This window comes from Lytechinus variegatus, chromosome 7 (assembly GCF_018143015.1).
Source record: "Lytechinus variegatus isolate NC3 chromosome 7, Lvar_3.0, whole genome shotgun sequence".
NCBI lineage: Eukaryota > Metazoa > Echinodermata > Echinoidea > Temnopleuroida > Toxopneustidae > Lytechinus > Lytechinus variegatus.
Window position 1 is genome coordinate 10,389,323 of NC_054746.1, and position 18,831 is coordinate 10,408,153.

The 18,831-nt window shown below is 34.6% G+C and overlaps 1 protein-coding gene across 4 annotated transcripts in view; it reads right to left on the reverse strand.

The window, feature by feature from the left end:
- Positions 1 to 18,831, reverse strand: part of LOC121418419 (fermitin family homolog 2-like) — an 81,019-nt gene that overhangs the window by 4,061 nt on the left and 58,127 nt on the right. For all 4 annotated transcript variants that reach the window (XM_041612269.1, XM_041612267.1, XM_041612266.1 and 1 more), the window contains 6 exons: positions 15,937 to 16,068; positions 12,015 to 12,064; positions 7,852 to 7,976; positions 5,005 to 5,111; positions 2,924 to 3,148; positions 2,064 to 2,210 (listed from right to left, as the gene is read on the reverse strand). In XM_041612269.1, the coding sequence (XP_041468203.1) occupies positions 2,064 to 2,210; positions 2,924 to 3,148; positions 5,005 to 5,111; positions 7,852 to 7,976; positions 12,015 to 12,064; positions 15,937 to 16,068 (786 nt within the window). The remainder of the gene's footprint in view (positions 1 to 2,063; positions 2,211 to 2,923; positions 3,149 to 5,004; positions 5,112 to 7,851; positions 7,977 to 12,014; positions 12,065 to 15,936; positions 16,069 to 18,831) is intronic.

An 18,831-nucleotide genomic window follows, 5' to 3' on the forward strand; every position in this document is an offset into this window, starting at 1 on the left:
TCAAAGTTTTCATAAAATTTCACACAATTTGAACTTCACAAAGGCCAACTCAAACAACCATCAAGTCCCTTTAAACAATTTATCTTACCCATTAATATGGAATCAATTATGTTACTACTTTTATTTCCTTTGACACTAAGGGGGAAAAATATCTAATTAACATTTCCCAAATCAAGGATAAAATATGGTTATGATTCTGATATTTGTCAATCTTATAATTCATAACTCTATGAAAAACCACAGACGTCACTTTCTAGAAGCGAAAAGAGAAATATGGCTCAGCAAATGGAAAACTAATATTTTTTGTGAAGAGGAAATCATGTGGTCTTAAATTCATAATAACGTGATGAAAATAAATGTATATCAGTATTAGGCATGCTACTAGCTTGTAATGACATGGCATAATTTGAGCTTCATTTATCCCAATCAATCGACACGTTGACTCATATAAAAGGAAGTTCCAATTAGCAGGATTTTCCTTACATATTCGTTTCGCTGATGATATCAAAACAAGAAATGCCATGTCTGATTTGCTCAGGGGGGTTCAAGGACCATACTGATTTGTGCAGTGAAATATTTTCAAAATAAATAAATAATTTAGGGAAGGAATGCATGAATGAATGTTTGGATGGATGGATGGATGGTTGGACGGACGGACGAACGGAAGAATGGATGAACGAATGAATGAATAAATGGACGCATGCATCAATGGATGAAGTAAGGATGGATGAATGGATGGATGGATGGATATATGAATAAATGGAAAGATGGATTTATGAATGAATGAATGAATGAATTAATGAATGAAATGATAAAGAATGAAAATAGATTGCAAAGCATTCTATCAGGTTTGCTAAATAACCGTATGGTAACCAAATAGCAATAAAGAAAAGGAACATTGTAGACACCATCACAGAACTTTACAATGGCATACCATTATCAAATGTAAATAGCATGGTCTTAATACAACCCAGACAACTACATCATTCAGATCATGCCTCATTACATACATTCCTGGATGGTATATGATATCCATAATGTCCATTATAATTGATAGAAGGTGAAGATTGGAATGCCATGTTCACATCATCATTGGAGCATTTCATGGAACAAACTGTTATAAGCTACTGAAATCCTTTTATCTGATTGGCTAATAGAAAATTTGTCAGTAAAAATCACTATTAGTTTCATGAAACACTCCCCAGAATATGAAAATTTTAGATGTGTGAATAATCTTTCCTAATTACACCATGGAATGCAGAGTGACACATTTCATAGTGATATACATTTTCCTTTTAATGTTGGTATATTATCATTATTAATGTTTTCACATCTGGAAAGGGTGAAGGATGGGAATTCCACATTCTTAACATTGTTCAAATCAGAATAACTTTGTTTTACGATAATATGCAAGGAAATGTTCTCAATACCCATGGAATGTTTTGAATTTTGGACGATTTGGAGGGGTGAAAGTACTATAAAACCATCATCTAACATGAATATACCCAAAGGGAGATCAAAATCTACCTAGCTTTATTAACTCACTGAGATTTCATGCCTGAGATAAATCTGGCTAGGCTCTACTCAGCATTGGAAAATATGTGAGGGTGACTTATTGCTGCCCAAATCACCTATCAAATTCCATAAATAGACACAATTGAGGTGATCACCACAAACATGAAATCAAAGAAAAATCTATGAGAAGATGAAGATCCCTGACAGTATCACCTGCACTCTGCAATATAGCAGCTCAGTGCTGACTCTGTGACATTTAAATGTTTTCTTTATTTCATACTTTCATTCATCCTTTGAATAAAAAATTTGACAATGCAAAAAAATGAAAGGCCAATATAAAAAAAAGTCCCTAAAAAAGATTATTCCTTTCCTACCATGTGCCACAGAGCACAAATGAGAGTTGTAGTAGTAGAACTAGTAAGATGGGTCTATGAGAAATGTGTACCATACTAAAAAAACATTGTCATCAAGTTTGGACACTGTACTTGTGCTAATTATTCAACTTTTTGATGCCAGTAAGTTTGAGAATGTTGGGTTTAGCGACTTACATCTTTCTTGCTGCCTTGAGTGCGTACTACAAAGAATGTGATGCCGTACTCTGGAAGTGCCTGCCATGCTTTGATGTATTTCAGCTTAGCATCAACCAGCGACAGAGATTGTAATCCTGAGTGTGCGTCTAAGATGCTCTTTGCAATCTAGTTCACAAAGGAAAAAGAAGATAAATTGGATTAAATTTTGCCAAACCAGATCATTATTATGATTATTACAATTGTTGAAATTACAGTCTGAACTCACTTGAGAAAAATTCAAAGTAAAATGAACATTATTTTTCCTTTTTTTTCTATTCCATAATGTTCTCATTTGGAATAATAATTTTATTTCCACTTTTTCTTTTCCATGAATTTCTCTTTTTAAGAAAAAAATTGATTTCAACTTTTTTCTACATAATGACAAATTCATCATTATTTTTTTTTTGGGGGGGTTCACAACAATCTATTTCCTTAGAAGCAATTTCGAGGCCTACTAAGACATGGATAAACTTGCATAAGTTCACCTTCCATGAGTAGAATATTGGCCAAGTCAAATAAATTTACTAGCTTCTGGGGCCCATTGCATAAGTTTTTTTATATAACAGTTTTAAGCAACTGCCTTCGATTTGATTGCCTAATACTGAACTCGTTTTTGAAGCCTTTATTGAACAGGACCAAGATCATGCAAAACTTGTACTATAAACCTTTCTTAAGTTGGAAAGATTTCTGTGATGCCAAAAGATTTGACTTAAGCAAAGTTGTCTGTATTAGTTGACATTTAGTTGCATATACAGGAAGACAAAAAAATTAATCAAACAGACTTGCAGGTAGTGTATACCAAAAGTTTGTCATGAACTTCAGGTAGCCTTTGAACTTACGTCTTTAGCCTTGTACTTCTTGAGGACCCGTGCACTGACAAAGTTTTCCGGCTTGATCTCGGGCATGTCCGTGGGTATGATGGGGGCCCTGCCATCTTTGTTACTGTGCTGCATGCTAAGGAAGGCCTTGATCTCCTCAACCTCCAACTGGTATGTACTATCGGCCATTGACTTGCCCTTGGACGCCAGTCGGCACGCTGCCATCCACTTGGCGTACTGATCCTCCTGTTATATAGAGAGTGATAACAATCTTTTTAATGATGACTTAAATAAAGATTGATAAACTTATGTTGTTGAGGATGGTGATTATGGTCTGAACCATGCTGCTTACAACTATGACCACTATTGGTCCTACCAATGTCACTACCACCACTTCTAAGTGCAACAAAAACTACTCACTTTACTACCACTACTCCATTATATCCACCCCCTTTCTCTCACACACACACACGCCTTCAAATCCTCCTCCTCCTCTTCCCCTTCCACTTCCTTCCTCTTCTCTTCCTCCTCCTGCAGTAGAACCAGGAGGGCATTTCATGAAAGGACTTGTCAGATGTTTTATCTGACAAGTCCCATTTTATCCAACAGTTACCATAGGAACAGTGCCTCTCAACCAATCAAAATCATGGAAAGATGTCAGATCTGACTACTTGTCGGATGAAAATGTTGATGACACGCTCCCCAGTTCTACCACTTAACCACTACCACCACTATTTCCCCCATCGCTATCACCACTACTACTTCCACTGCTACAACTACACTACTCATGTTTCATTGGATTGAGATACAATGTACAACATTGCTACCCAAGCTCTTGCCTAGCTACCATGTAAAGGAACCCAAACATTCGAGGAATTTCTTCCTACTAGGTACCCATTAACATCACCTAGAAGAGGTGAAATAGAGGTGATATGAAGATTAATGTCTCGTCAAATGACATTCACGCTCATGTTCAACCTATGATCATGTGATCAAGATTCACAGTTAAGAAACCTTACACTACTACAACTGGTATTAATATGTAATTACACATAGTTTTTATTTTAGAAATACAGTATATTTAAATACAGTCACACATCAGCACATTGAAGTTTATTATTGAATTGAATTGAATGTATTTATTGTCCTGTGTAGGAAATTCCTATCACATCAGGTTTACAAAATTACAAATATATATGCACATAGACAGAATGAAATAGACTTACAATACCGTGGGATTACATACACATATAAAATGCTTGGAATCATGCTCGATATGTAAGAATTCATCATCCTTTTTGTCAAACTAAAGTAATTTTCATGTGAAGAAATATATGCTGCAACTTTTGAATACATTGTATGAAATTTGAAAAAAAATACATGTGGCTGTGAAACTGACTAACAAGCAAGTTCTGACTCTTAATTATTTAATCAACCCTTAGGCCAGCGTTTCTGAACAAGGATTAATTGTAAACAATTGTTAAATGGAAGATCTGCCAATAAGCAGCCAAAATCGCTACAATGGACATTTCATTTCCGATGATACTAAAGGAGAAATTCAAGTTCCATGCTTAAATTCAATGAGAGAAACAAATTGCAAGACATTCATGATGAATCATTATAATAAAATCCACCATCACAGTATATGAATCCATCAAAGTCATGGACTAAAATGCAAGACCTTGTTTTTGCAGGACAACAAAATTTCTACTTTAAAAATGTAAATAAACAATACTGCCAGCTAAAATCCAATTCAGAAACCAATTTTATATGTAATTGAATGGCCTAGGTAGGAGGATGGAGTTATAAGTAATGTGTCCTTTCATTTGTACATGAGGTTCAATAGAGAAGTTTTGAAGGTCCTACTAGAAGGTGAGACATAATTTTAATTAAAAATAACATTATTAGAATATAAATTTGAGGAATAAATTGAGATAATTGTTAATGGTAGTTTTGAAGGCAATACCTAGAGGTAGGACCTTATTATAATAAACCCCCAAAATATTTAGGATTCTATAGAGTATTTGACTTCTGACAGGGCTACCCTGTTTAAAGAATACCAAATGAATAAACAAATATAAGAAGAAAATGATATAACTTACCGAGTCACATCTCAAGATAAGTTCTTGCGTTCCTTCTGGTGACACAGAGAGGAGTTTGATACAGAACTTCTCAGCTGCTATGCTTACATCAGGGGACGCCTCACAACCTGCAAAGATATTTAAAAAAACAAAAATGAACATTGGCTACTGCATTCCCATAGGTATTACACAAGAAATTAAAAGTGACTTTTTCCTGGCTTCATGTAGACATTTGATAAAAAAATGAAAATTTACTTATTCCTGATTTCATAAAGACATTTGATAACAAATGAAAATTGAATACTGCATTTTTATCTCCTTCATATAGACCCAATGCACATACCATACAGGGGAGGGTTTCGTGGAGCAGCTTGTCTGTAATATTTCACTGTCTAATTTGCTCTGAGCCAATCAGATGCAAGGATTTCAGTAGCTTATAACAAACAGTCAGTGAAAATCACTATTTGTTTCATGAAATGCTCCCCTGATCCCATCTACATTCAATGTAAAAAGTGCACACAAACTTTGCACCAGAATAAAATTGTGAAATGCTGGACTTTTCATACTGCATTGGCTTAAAGGGAATTATCAAATTCATTTTACATGTCCGTTGCTGCATAAATTAAATATATTAAATAATAGAATACAAATGGAAACATTTCTATACTGCCTTTCAGTATCATTTTAGAGTGAGCAGTACACATTACTTCAATAACCAGACAATTTCAATTGCACAACTTATTCTTTAATTCATATGAATTTGGATAACTGTTTGGTATGGAAAAATTGATAAAAAATGACATGTGACATCTTTTCAATTCTCCAAGATACCTTTCTCTTATAAGATTTGGTGACACAACAGAACATGAAATAAATGCACCAGCAATATCAACAAATAATTTTTCTGTAATAATATTACATTTTGAACAGTCACAAGATGTTCAATGTTGTGCACCTTTTCTATCATTTCATATTCATGACATTGTCTCCACCAATACCACAACTCATTTCACAAACATTGCTCTCTTTAAACCCTATTACCCCCCAACAACCCCTTTATCTTGTGTTGTTCTTCATCACATCTACTTTCCACATGAATTGCCAATTTCATTCTCTATATGAGCTCCAATCTCCTTACTTCTAACCGAGTGGAGGCAATGAACATGAACCACAGCTATGGGACAGCAAGCTATGTCTTACCCAGCTAATAATCCTCTCCTAGCAAGAAGGACTTAAATACAAATTGGAGTAAATTCAATCTCTCATTTATGTTGAAGAAAAGGGAAAATTCCAAAAAATACAAATCTTTTTTGGATGTCCGTCCCCGTTTTTCTCCACTTTCAACGTCACTTGATGGATTGCTCAACCCATGATAATTTGAGAGCAATACAACCATTCATATGAACTAGAAAAATTGATTTCAGGAGCATTCATAATGTCTGAAGTACATAGAATCGCCCAAAGGAAACATTGGAAAAGCAATTGTAGAACTATGTAACTTCTACCCCATCTTGACAGTTTCATTAATTTTCAGCCGAATATCTCATTGTGTTTGAAGGGTCTCTTTTCAAAATGGAAATATTTGATTATCTTGAAGGTACATTGAAAAATTCAATTTTCATGAAATATTCATTGAAAATTTTGGTCTTGAAATGTACATTGAACAATCAGACTTTCTTGGAATGCACATTCAGCCTTTTTGCATCTAGCCATGTCTGTCTGCTCAGCCCATGGTGTGCTATATTCAAAATTTCACTCCAAATGACTCTGTTGTAGATGAGTTTCTTAAACGAAATGTCTGGGCTTGTTAGCGCATTTCAAGCAGCAAAGAGTGCGTAACCCCCAGGGAGGAGTCAAACATGGGAATGTCAAAATGATTGGCTCCCTACGGAGCACTATGTTTGAAAATAGATCTGTCCAAAGCTCGTTCATGTGTTCAGTAAATAGATGTTGGTTTAGATGGTCTGACCAGGCATCCATGCTGCTCTCTAAAACAAATGATCACACATACGAGTAGTGTATGGTGAATACCGGCATATCTCACATGGTTTCTTATGTTTTGTTTTAGACAATTTAGTAGTGCAAAGTTCATCTTCAAAAGTCTTTTCTTGTCTTGTCTTTTGTTAATAAATGCAAAAAAAACAAAACACTGTAACTTAAAATACAAGGGAGAGAACTTTCATAAAAGATGTTCACTGTGGTAAAAAAAAGGACAAAAAGGAGATTTGATATAATGAAATATAGAGTAATGAGTGAATTCATGAACATAATTTGCTCACAAATTTGAAAAAAGTTCATGTTGTGCATTAGAATGTGTTCAAAAGATAATGCATATCTTTAAAATACTGCAATCTTGTTATCCTCCTTCATTTAAGTCTAATGATATCCTAATACATTTTGCTGGTTTAATATTTATATATTCATTCGAATCAACTTTATAAGGGACTTGAATCCTATCTAAAAACCTATTGATATTCTGGGTGTACTTCTCCCTTTAAGTCCACTGTCGTTCAGCAATGTCAGGGGGTAATAACATTTTTCTGCATCTTGGCTGATGATATACAAAAAGGTGATTGGAAAGTACAAGCAAAATTGCCTGACAGATGGTTACAAACCCTATCTATGATGGATTGCCTGCTCTTGCTATGCCTAGTCTATACTCCAGACTACAATCTGTGAGTCTTGGGAGTTAGTCTCGATACCAAAACATTTCCTTCAGCATCAATCGCTTCCTAAAATGGAAACAAATGACATGAATCTAACAAAACCTTGTCTGGACCGTAAACCTATGTCTACATCTATGAAGAACAAAAAAAAGACAAGGAGCTTCGATTACCGGAGTAAATCATAGGCCAAAAATTGTCTTACCTTTGAGGTTGATTCTCTGGATAGCTTGTCCGTTCCTCTCCTCTTCGCTCTTGTAATATGAAAGGTGCAGGTCACGGAACACAAACCAAGCCTTCTTGTAACCTTTCAACGTGAATTTCTTAGGCCTGAAAAGGGAAAATAGGAGAGAGAATTAAGAATTATCTTAACCTTTCAATATGAATTTCTTAGGCCTGAAAAGGAAAATAGGAGAGAGAATTAAGAATTCTTTCAACCTTTCAATATGAATTTCTTAGGCCTGAAAAAAGGAAAAAGGTAAGAAAAATCAGCCTGGTTTTAACCTTTCAACATGAATTTCTTCGGTCTGAAAAAGGAAAATAGGTAAGAAAATTTGTGATTAACGCTGGGATGTCAAATCATAGAGGGGTGCATGAAATTGCAACCAGTTCATACTTAGCATGCATTATACATTAATATAAACTGGTATGGATGGGAAATATCTACTACTATTACATAGCATCAGGAAGGTTCATAACAGGATGGGGTTGTGTTTCACCAAACATTTCCCTCCCAGGTTGCTAGGTATTTCTACCAAGCACACAGGAATGCAGGGGGGAAATAAAAACACATAGGGTAGTATTCTCAGCGAACATGGAAGGAGCGTTCCTCCCACTTACAAGCCCACTCAATCTCTGGAACATATTCTGAAGTCCAGCTAAACCTGAGCCATGGTCTATTAAACTCTGTGCTAAACTTAAGGGAAGCCGAAAATGTCAAAGTTTTGTTAACATTGTACTTAATCTTTGCATGTTTGGGTGTTTGCATTTACATGTATGTTATTAATATGTTGTTTCCTCATGCTCTGAAGTTGAAGAAAACTATTATCTCAGAAAGTCACAAATATATTGGGTGTAAATTGAGCCTTCAATGTTGAAGATTTGTGTCATATCTGTCTCTCCAAACATGCATTTAAACTACAACTTTAAACTTGGGTCCCATAACAACTTCAGAATACAGGCATCTGTAACTAAGAATAAAATTTTAAATGCAGGGGGGGGCACAAGGTGCATATTCTATATCAACATGAAAGGACCATTCCTCTAGAAGATAAGCCCACTCTCTCTGAGGACCAGATTAAAAATGCATGGGGGGGCAAAAAAAAACATGGGGGTCAAATTCTCAGTGAACATTCCTCCAGACAAAAAGCCCACACTCTATATCTGAGAATAACATTAGGAATGCAGAGGGACAATAAAGCCACAGGGTTCATATTCTCAGAGAACATGGAACGACCATTCCTCCAGATGAAAAAGCCCACTCTCTGTATCTGAGAATGACATTAGCGTCCGGCTCGCGACCGAAGACCGAAGACTTGCATTGATTCACAGGAAAATGATTTGACATTCCACAATGGGACGGTATAATCCTCCTCCAGCATTCTATGGAACTGAATCACCGCTCTCTTTACCTACATGAGAACATCTAGTTTTTCTTCTCCACTTACCATATTAAAATTCTACTTATCTGGGGCTAGTTTCGTAACATCAAGCTTTTGAAAGCTTGGGTTTTCAACTCTGATGCTTGTTGGAAATCAAATGTTTACTTTAAAAAGATCAAATTTGAACTGTTGCTGATGTTGGTAGCAAACTGATTTGAGAATCTGTTATAATAAGCGCAATAACGGGTCACCAGTCGTGCTTTAAGTTGTATGTGACATTGTATGTAAAGTCATATGCAAAATCGAGCATAAATTGTGTGTACCTTACAAACAGCTTTATGAAACACAGCCCAAATATCGTACTATTGCAGTATTTTTTTTTAATTGTGCATATCACCGAACAAATTTCTGGTCTCATAAATAAGCAGGATTATATGTATGTCTGAATTGTATTGTATTTGATGCTGCAAATTTGGGGTCAATTTTGAAACTGCATCAAAGGGTAAGAAAAAGTAAGAAAATTTTCAATTTCTGTTGATTTTGATTTAACATGACTAACTTGAAACAATTTCTAAATCTATATTTTATAACTCGTCATCCATTACAGTAATAATGTTTAAACCTCAGTTATTATAAACGAGTTTTTATGATATGATCAATATAGCCTTTATACCTCCCTCACTCTTTAGAAACCATTCAAAATGTAGATCAGAAACAATTATTTATGGCATTCCAAAAGGGCACATGTACATGTATGTTTAATGTTGGCACAGACAAGACCGATTTGAATCAAAACATTGCTTTATGCGATTTATATGCAGCAACCGCATAAAATGTTGCTGGTACTTCTGATTTAAAAATCATTTGTTTTTTTACTCTACAGATGGAAATGCTGATGCAATGTTTCCAACACAATCTTGGATATACCCGAGTGTTTTAAATTTTATTTCAATATGCATGGTATATATAGGCTGGGAACAAAATTCAAATCTACTTGAAAAAAAAGCTAAAAATCAATCAAATGTACATTTCTGACCCAAAATCTGACATATTTGTAGATGACAGACATGCATGTCTGTCATCTACAAATATGTCAGATTTTGGGTCAGAAATGTACATTCGCAAATATGTCAGATTTTGGGTCAGAAATGTACATTCGATTGATTTTAGCTTTTTTTTCAAGTAGTCATTAGTGATTTTTTTTCACATTGAATATGTAAGTTGTGGCAAATTGAAGTTCAAGATGAAGAAAAAAAAAATCCTAGATTCTGTCATCAAACTGACAGATCTTGTCTTGCAATAGAGCAACAGAAGGTTGTTTTAACTTCTGATACACATCTGTGAAGAATTATTAGTCATGGCTGAACTCAGGCCACTATACAGGCATAGCAATTTCAAGTTTAGGCTAGTCGCATGGATATTCATAATATTTCATGAATATTCAAACAGTAAAATTCAGTATTTTTTTTTAGAGCAACAGCATAAAAGTATCTATTGCAGAGCTACCAACGTGAAAAAGAACATTTCAGTATTATTAAAGCTGAAAATCAGTATTTTGATGATGACATCAGTATTTTCAATGAAATACCATAAGACAACACAGAAAACAGAAACTTTAGAAATCAGTATTTTGCATGAAACCATCAGTATTCTTCTTAATTTTCAGTACTAAATACTGAAAATCCGTACAACTTGGCAGCTCTGCTATTGGATTCACACAAGTTAACTAACTACGAGGGTAAACAGCGTAGTAGGAAAGGAGGGAAGCTAATACGGCCGGCAACCTTTCATGACATACCTTCACTTTAGATTTGATCCCAGCGCTATGCATCCCCTGTGAAATACTATCATCTCCCCTACACAAACCCAGCTGTCATCCATATAGCTACAGACCTCTATTAATAGGTCCGTTCATTGAGGGATAAAACACATGTCGCACAGGGAAGAAACATATTTTTGGATCGTCAAAAACTGTAGGGCCTACACTACCAGCCAAAGTTTAAGGTGATTCATTATACAACTGAAGTGAATGCACTTCCTGATTTTTTTTATATCTATTTTCCCATTTTCCCCCCTTTTTAAAAAACTATTGTGTTTGCTAAACAATGCTTTTACTTGGTCTTAATGGGGTACTCCGGGCTGAAAATAATGTATCTTAACAAAGATATCAGAGCTAAACACACAAAACACTTGATATTTCATCGAATTTTAGAGTTTAGCGCTATTTTGTGAAAATAGTTATGCAGACAAGCTCTTATGAATATTATAATGTCGGGCAGATATGTCCTTGCTTTCCTTTTTTATATCATAACATAAAATCATAATCAATTCATATTAAATATATATGTGTAAAACAAGCCTCCCTTCCAACAAAATAAGTTGCAGCGATCATTGTCTTACACATTAAATAGACAAAAAATCCCTTTTACATTCTTGGAGGACAAAATTTGAAACATATTTTCATATATTAACATAATAAGTGGGGAGATGACATCATCATTCATTGCATATTCATGAAGACATGCATAGAACTGTTTCATCAGAATAATGCAAACTGTCAAATGTCATAAAATTTTGTTATTCCTTTTAAATTTTGATGAAATTTTCATTGCTTTAACTTTAATCTTTTATGATCATATTATTTTCTGCTTGGAGTACCCCTTTAATCAAAACCTACAATGATGAGTACATATTCAACACACTTCTAGTCGATGCAAACATATTCTATAAAAAAAAAATTGTGGAAAAGATATTGGAGGATACTTACTTCAGATATCTCAATACTCCTGAAAGTTCTGGTACTGAGGTGATATCCGTCTAGAAAAAAATATATGAAAGAAAAACAGAAGCTTTATATTAAAGGTACATAAAGGATACATACATGTATTCATACAATATTCTTAAAATTGATATTGCAGCTATGATTATTAATGTTTCTCTATGTATTCCAGATGGAAAGAACTGTGCTTCCTTATGAAAGGAAAAATATAAGATATCATACATGTGTGGTAGTACAAAGGAAAGGGAGAAAATGATAAGGAAAGGGAGACAATGATAAGGAAAGGGAGAAAATGATAAGAAAAGGGGTTGAGCTGAAAATCTTGGATCAAGATCTAGATGAAATACTTGCTAACGCAGGTGTGATTCTTTTTTTTCCTTCTATAAACAATATTGGATAACCTTTTTTTAAAGATGTACATCAGCTCCAATTGTTTTATTGTAAAATGAATTGACTTAATTGTTCAAGCTGTGTGCAGAGTAAATTCAATGAGTACATTTTTTAAATTAATGAACACAAAGGAGAAAAGTGAGAAAGAATTTTTTTTCATCAAACTTTCATCAAAATCAATTACAGATAACCTCTGATATGACTTTCAATTTAAAACATATCTTATGACATAAGCACCAGCTTGGGTGTTGTTTTGATTCATATCACTGACTTGAAGGGGGGGGGGGCTCTGTGGTATCAATTTTCAATATACCATCACATAGTCACTTGCCTGGCAGTGAAGCACTACAGTCAACACAGATTTTGTTTGCATTGAAATTCATCATGCACCTATATATGCATGGCCCATTTAACAGAAAATGGACCGCCACCATTAAGCCCAAATCCAATCAGCATAGGAGAGGGGTGATTAAAGTCAACATGATGGATAGAAAGATCAAAATCTCGTAGTCTGAAACCTATTATTATCATTATATTGAATTTCAACTGCCATATCATAAATATATTAAATAAATTAGCATGAAGGCAGTTTATCCATTATCTAGAACCTTCATTTTGTATCTATGAAAACAGTTAAGTTTTCGCACTACTCTACATTTTTTCAAGAATAATTTTAATTTTTTGGGAAGTAAGAAATGTTAAAAATTGATTCATATGAATCAAACTAACACCCGAGCTGGTTCTTTTTCACAAGATTTGCCTTAAAAACAACATTTTTTAAATCAAGTTATTAACTACTAATCATAAACTTTTCATCCTTTCATCTAATTAATGCAAATTTCTTTGTTGAAATTTTAGAGAAAATAGTGAATATTTGACAAAATATCTATCAAAGAATAAAGAGTTTAAATTGGTAATGTTTGCGATGTCATACACAAGCAGCTGCCCTACATGTATATCTCATTTTATATAATTCTATTCATTCTCATATTCTAAATGGTTCATGACGACTGAAAATAACTTTTCTTACAGAAGAGAGGACGACATGATGTGTCAGATCATATCTTGAATGCATTTTAAAAAAAACAAGGGGAAAACTTCTAAAATCCATAACTCTCGCATTCTTTGACAGATTTTCACTAAACCTTCATCAGTAGGGGAAGGCGGGGTAAGTTGAGCATAGGGGCAAGTTGAGCCACCAGCCCCAGGCCAATAATGAATGAGTCAGACATTGTGGTGGTGTCATGTATTGATGACCCATAGCATAACCCCTAACCCCACCACATTGTTTCCAACTTTGAAACAAAAAGTAGTTTTTTAGAGGGAAAAATATGAATTTCAGCCAAAAAAGTAAAAAAGAGTGTGAAATAGATAAGTGCTTTATAAACACACACGTCTTTAAATATAACAAAGACATGATAACAATATCATTAGTCCAGGTATGGATCTTCATTCTTGTCATAGTCTTTTATATGATGAATGCATAATAAATGTGTGGATACAAAATTATCGCACTAAGTTTGGACTGGGGTAAGTTGAGCCAAATAGCATGGGGCAAGTTGAGCCATGGTAATTCCTATGGTAATGTATCTTAAAAAACAAACAAACCATAAAAATAGATTGAAATGCAGGCTGAAAGGAGCAAATTTACATGACTGCTCTTTTCCTTTTACAGGATGTTAGTATTTATAGAGAATTAGCAAGTGAAAAGACTTTAAACAAAAAATTGACATGCTGGTTCTCCCCCCATACATTTTGTACATAGTTCTTGTGGCTCAACTTACCCCAGAAGGTGGCTCAAACTTACCCCATATATGGGGCAAGTTGAGCCATTTGACATCGGTTTTTTCAAAGGTCACGATGACTTTCAGTGTTGGGGTAGAAAGTTATATATAGGTGGAAAATATTTCAGAAGAATGAAATTTCAAGGCAAGGTACTTATTTCGACAAGATTATTAATCATATCAATTCTAACATGCAAAAAGCAAAAACTGTCACAACTTACCCCGCCTTCCCCTATTATTGTTCTGCTTTCATTATAATCAGCTTTTTAAGTCAGGGTAAACTTCCCCTTTGAATAATAACTGTCTGATTATGTCATTGTTTGTCAAAACGTCCTTGAATTGTATTAGTGCATTGTATTAACAACTTCCCCTATGTCTGATAGTAATGTGATTCACTCAACTGTCCATTAGTCATTTAATCCAAAGGTTTCTAACCTCGATCTCTAGAAATCAAGTCAACATACAAAGGCCGATGCCCCCCTCATGGAAACATTCAGCACATAGTTCATTGTGGTGGGTTATTTCCAAAGTCATAATCATTGGCATTTTAAACAAAAGGATTTCATACTAACTTTCTACCTTGGGCTTTTACTAAAGATAGAAAGTGCACTACATTAACCTTATTACTATTACTACTATTAATCATTATCAATAACATTCATCAAAGTCATTTTGATATACATTAACATTGATCAGCATTTATATAAAAGATAACATTTTCCTATGACCTAACATACATGCACCCCCCACCCCCATGTCCTGTGCTGGCCGACATATGAAGGGAAAGAAAGAAATACAAGGGCAGGCCTCAAACAAAGTTATTCCTGTGACAGGGAGCAATTTCCTTTGATCGAGCACAACCTTTCAAAGGAAAAGGTGCGTAACTGGAAAGCATGCCGATGAGAGCCGGATGTCATTACCTAAAATCTACCCAAATCACCTTGGAGCTTGACTGAAAGACCGACAATTGGTCAAGGATTTGATTTTAAGTGTATCTATATCCACGAGATGAAGAAGAGTTCTTTAATTAGATTAAGGTTTGTCAAGGTTCCTGAGTGACCACCCCAGGGGAGTGTTTCGTAAAGAGATTTGATAGTGATTTTCAATGACTAATACGCTCTCAGCCAATCAGATGCAAGTATTTCTAACATTTATCAATGAAAATGTCTGACTCTTTGGTTCATGAAACACTCCCCAGGTAACAACATGGGGTGAGGTTTAATGTTGGAAGTAACAGATGCAGTGAATGTGATCCTAATCTATATCAAACAAGAACTATTACAAAATGTAAAAGGATCTAGAATTACAATTAAAACACTGCTAACTCATTTAACCTCCTATCTTGTATAAGTGTCATGTTTTTCAAATCTATTTGCAACTTTCTATATTATTCCTACATTCATGGACCAATAAAAAATATCTTGTATCTTTAAAAAATAACATAAGTCCACACTAATTATCCTTGTTGGGTTTTTGCAAATTTTTCATTGAAAAACAGATAACAAAGGTCAAAAGTTGTCCTGAGCAGCCTTCTATCTAATTCTATACTTATTGACAAATTATTTTTTCCTTGGATTTCATTATTTCTTCTGAATTTTAGACCTCCTCGATATTTTCTACTATTTCACACATCAAATTGCAGATTAACATTTTTTATCCATTTAAAAGCTTGCAGATGATAATATACATGTACAGGCATCAATGAGATATCTAAAATGGGGCATGTTAATACTTACATGTCCTGGTGATACAGTTTGTCCTTCTAATGAGACCTGAAGATTTGTGAGAGCTTTATCAATATCATCCACACCATCTGAGGGACCATCTACTTCCTGTTGAGGCTTCTGGGATTGCATACTCACTTGTAACTATATAATGGAAATATAAAGAGTGAGGGGAGAGGGGAAAGATTTCAAAAGTTGAGGAGGAGAAGGGGGAGAGGAATTGGGATGAATGAAAAAAATAGAAGAAAAAGTTTAGTGAAAAAAGCGAATGAAAAATAAAAAATAATATCTTTTTCTCCAAATTTTGATCCTTACATTACAATAATAACTTATAGGCCTTATGTCAAATTAGGTGGGTTCGGCCACACCAGCAAAAACTGACTCCAGACTAACCTATCTAGTACATCATTTCTAATGCAGGGCTCGACATTAGCAGTGGCCCGGTGACCCGGGGCAACCTTAATTGAGAGCCGCGTCACCAAAATTCTGCTACATTGTAATGTTTTCTATTGTTTTAGGGCCACCAAAGTTGCTTTGCCGGCCACCAAAAATACGACATTGATGATTTTGGTGGACCGATTGGGCTACTATTGGTCTGCTTGGAATCAGATTTGTTGGTGTGTCTGTAGCATCAGAAAGGAATAAAACATTTCAAAGTTGTTTGTGGCTAAAAACATTCATGACAAAGCCACCTGTCCTCTTCTTTTTTAGTCATACATAATAGGATTTATTATTGTCCACCACATTCATCATCATTTATGTCAAGCATAAAACATACCAACATATATCATCCTCATGTCAGTGTTCACCAAAGGTCATAGTAGGACTATTGTACATTGCCAACACAATGATGAAGGCATTAATAACTCTTTCAACATAATCTTTGGAACAGGATTTAAGGATGGGGATGTTAAGATTTTGTAGAGCAGAAGTCAACCAATCCTGAAATTGCCAAAATGAAATACTTTTATTTCTTTAAAAAAAATGAGAAGCTTACAAGTAGGCGACCTGATAGGTCTATATGAAATTATCAATGAGGGCACCGATTATGAATGAGATTTCAAATCACACAAAAGTACATTCTTAAACATGGAAGGAAATTATTTCATAATTCAGGGGCTATTTTGGGGCCACAGGGGGGCAATTTCTGTTTTTTTTTGTGTGTGTGTTTTTTGGGGGGCTGTTTCTTCCATTTCAAGGGCTACTCTTTTAGCTCAATTAGCACATTTGTTGTAAAAGAATTTTGTATTATTCTGCTGTATGTAGAATATTAATTTTCTCAATGTTCTTGAATTTTGCTCATTGCAGGTCTTTGGGGCAACTGTAAGAAAAGGTCGTTGCCCGAAAGCATTCCATTTCGCAAATTAATTCTGAGGGACCATTTTGGGTGTCATGAGGGCAAAACTGCCCGTCACCCTGGTGTTCTTTTTAATACTATGCTGTTATCAAAAAACTTGTCCTTTTTTCTTCCAGGGGGCAAACCTTCATTACAGCATGGACTGCTAGTAGGTCCATGATTACAGGCAACGTTCCGAGAGTAAACCTCAAGGCACTTTCCATAAAAAGTTGCCTAATCTGCTTACATACAAAACACAATACACTCTTAATTGGCATTGAGACAACACCACTTCATAAGTATCCTCGCTGTTCCCCAAGAATAACCTTTGTTGTACTAAAATAGTTGCTCAAGGATGACGATACAATTACTGTCTGAGAGGAAACGACCTCACATTGTAACATGCTTTAACTCAAAGGGGGGAGTTCACTCTGACGATGAGTTGGTGTTAAAATGCAGGGGAGAAATGAGAAAAATATTGGTGAAAATTTGAAGAATATCTATAAAAGAATAAGAGATCTATGAATTTTTAATCTTTTAAATTTGTGGTGGCACATGAAAGAAGCTCCCCAATGTCACATGTGATAAATCATGGAATTCTATTTTTTAATGGAATATGCTGAATACATATATTCTTCTTATAAGAAGGGGTACAAAATGCTCTATCTGATGATATATCCCAGTCAGAAATAAATTTATTTCAAAAATTTAGAGAAAATAGCATTTTAGTGAACTTACATGACAAGAGGCATATGGGAACTGTTCGCTTTTAACAACATAAATAAAAATTCTCTATTTTTTCTATATGTTTTATTAAAACTAACTTATCATCAGATGACCTTACCCTTAAAAGAGAATCAATGAACACCATTTATCACAAAATCAAAGTTTGTCCCCTCAAGGAAACAAGAAAATGAATAAGCCTATAATTTGAATAACAATTTTTTTTTTCATTGTACTTAATTATTCATGGACAATCATTTCCCGCACACTGTGGAAAAAAATTCACTTTGCAGATACCATACCCTGGGATGTCCTGTGTATAATCTTCTACGAAGGTGTGAAGCAAGACCGTATTTCCAGCCCACACTCATTAAACATGCAATAAGCCTTCATAATGAGGATGCTTGTCAAGTTTCACAATCTCCTTCTGATCTTTTCATCTAATTATAAGCTAACGTGGGTAGTTTGTGTTTTCTAGAGATGGGAGGGGGAGGTTTCATGAACAAATTGGTCAGTGAATTTTGCTGATTAATTAAACAGTGACTTTTGTTTCATTAAATGCTCCCCAGAGCTCACATGGTCACATTATGCAGTGACTTTCAAATATTTTTTTTTCTATTTTTGATGAGGGAGGAGGGGGTACTGTAACAAGGTTTTCAAGAAAACAAAATTTCAAGATTTTTCCCTCATGAAGTTTAAGAATTCCCTGTAATTATTCAAACCCATTCCTAACCCAAACCCAGTTTCGCATGTTTTTCTAGGTTGTTGCAGTGAATTACATGTATTTTCACTATAAAAAAAATAATGTAAAACTAATTAGTACCACCATAACCAGTCATTCAATGGAT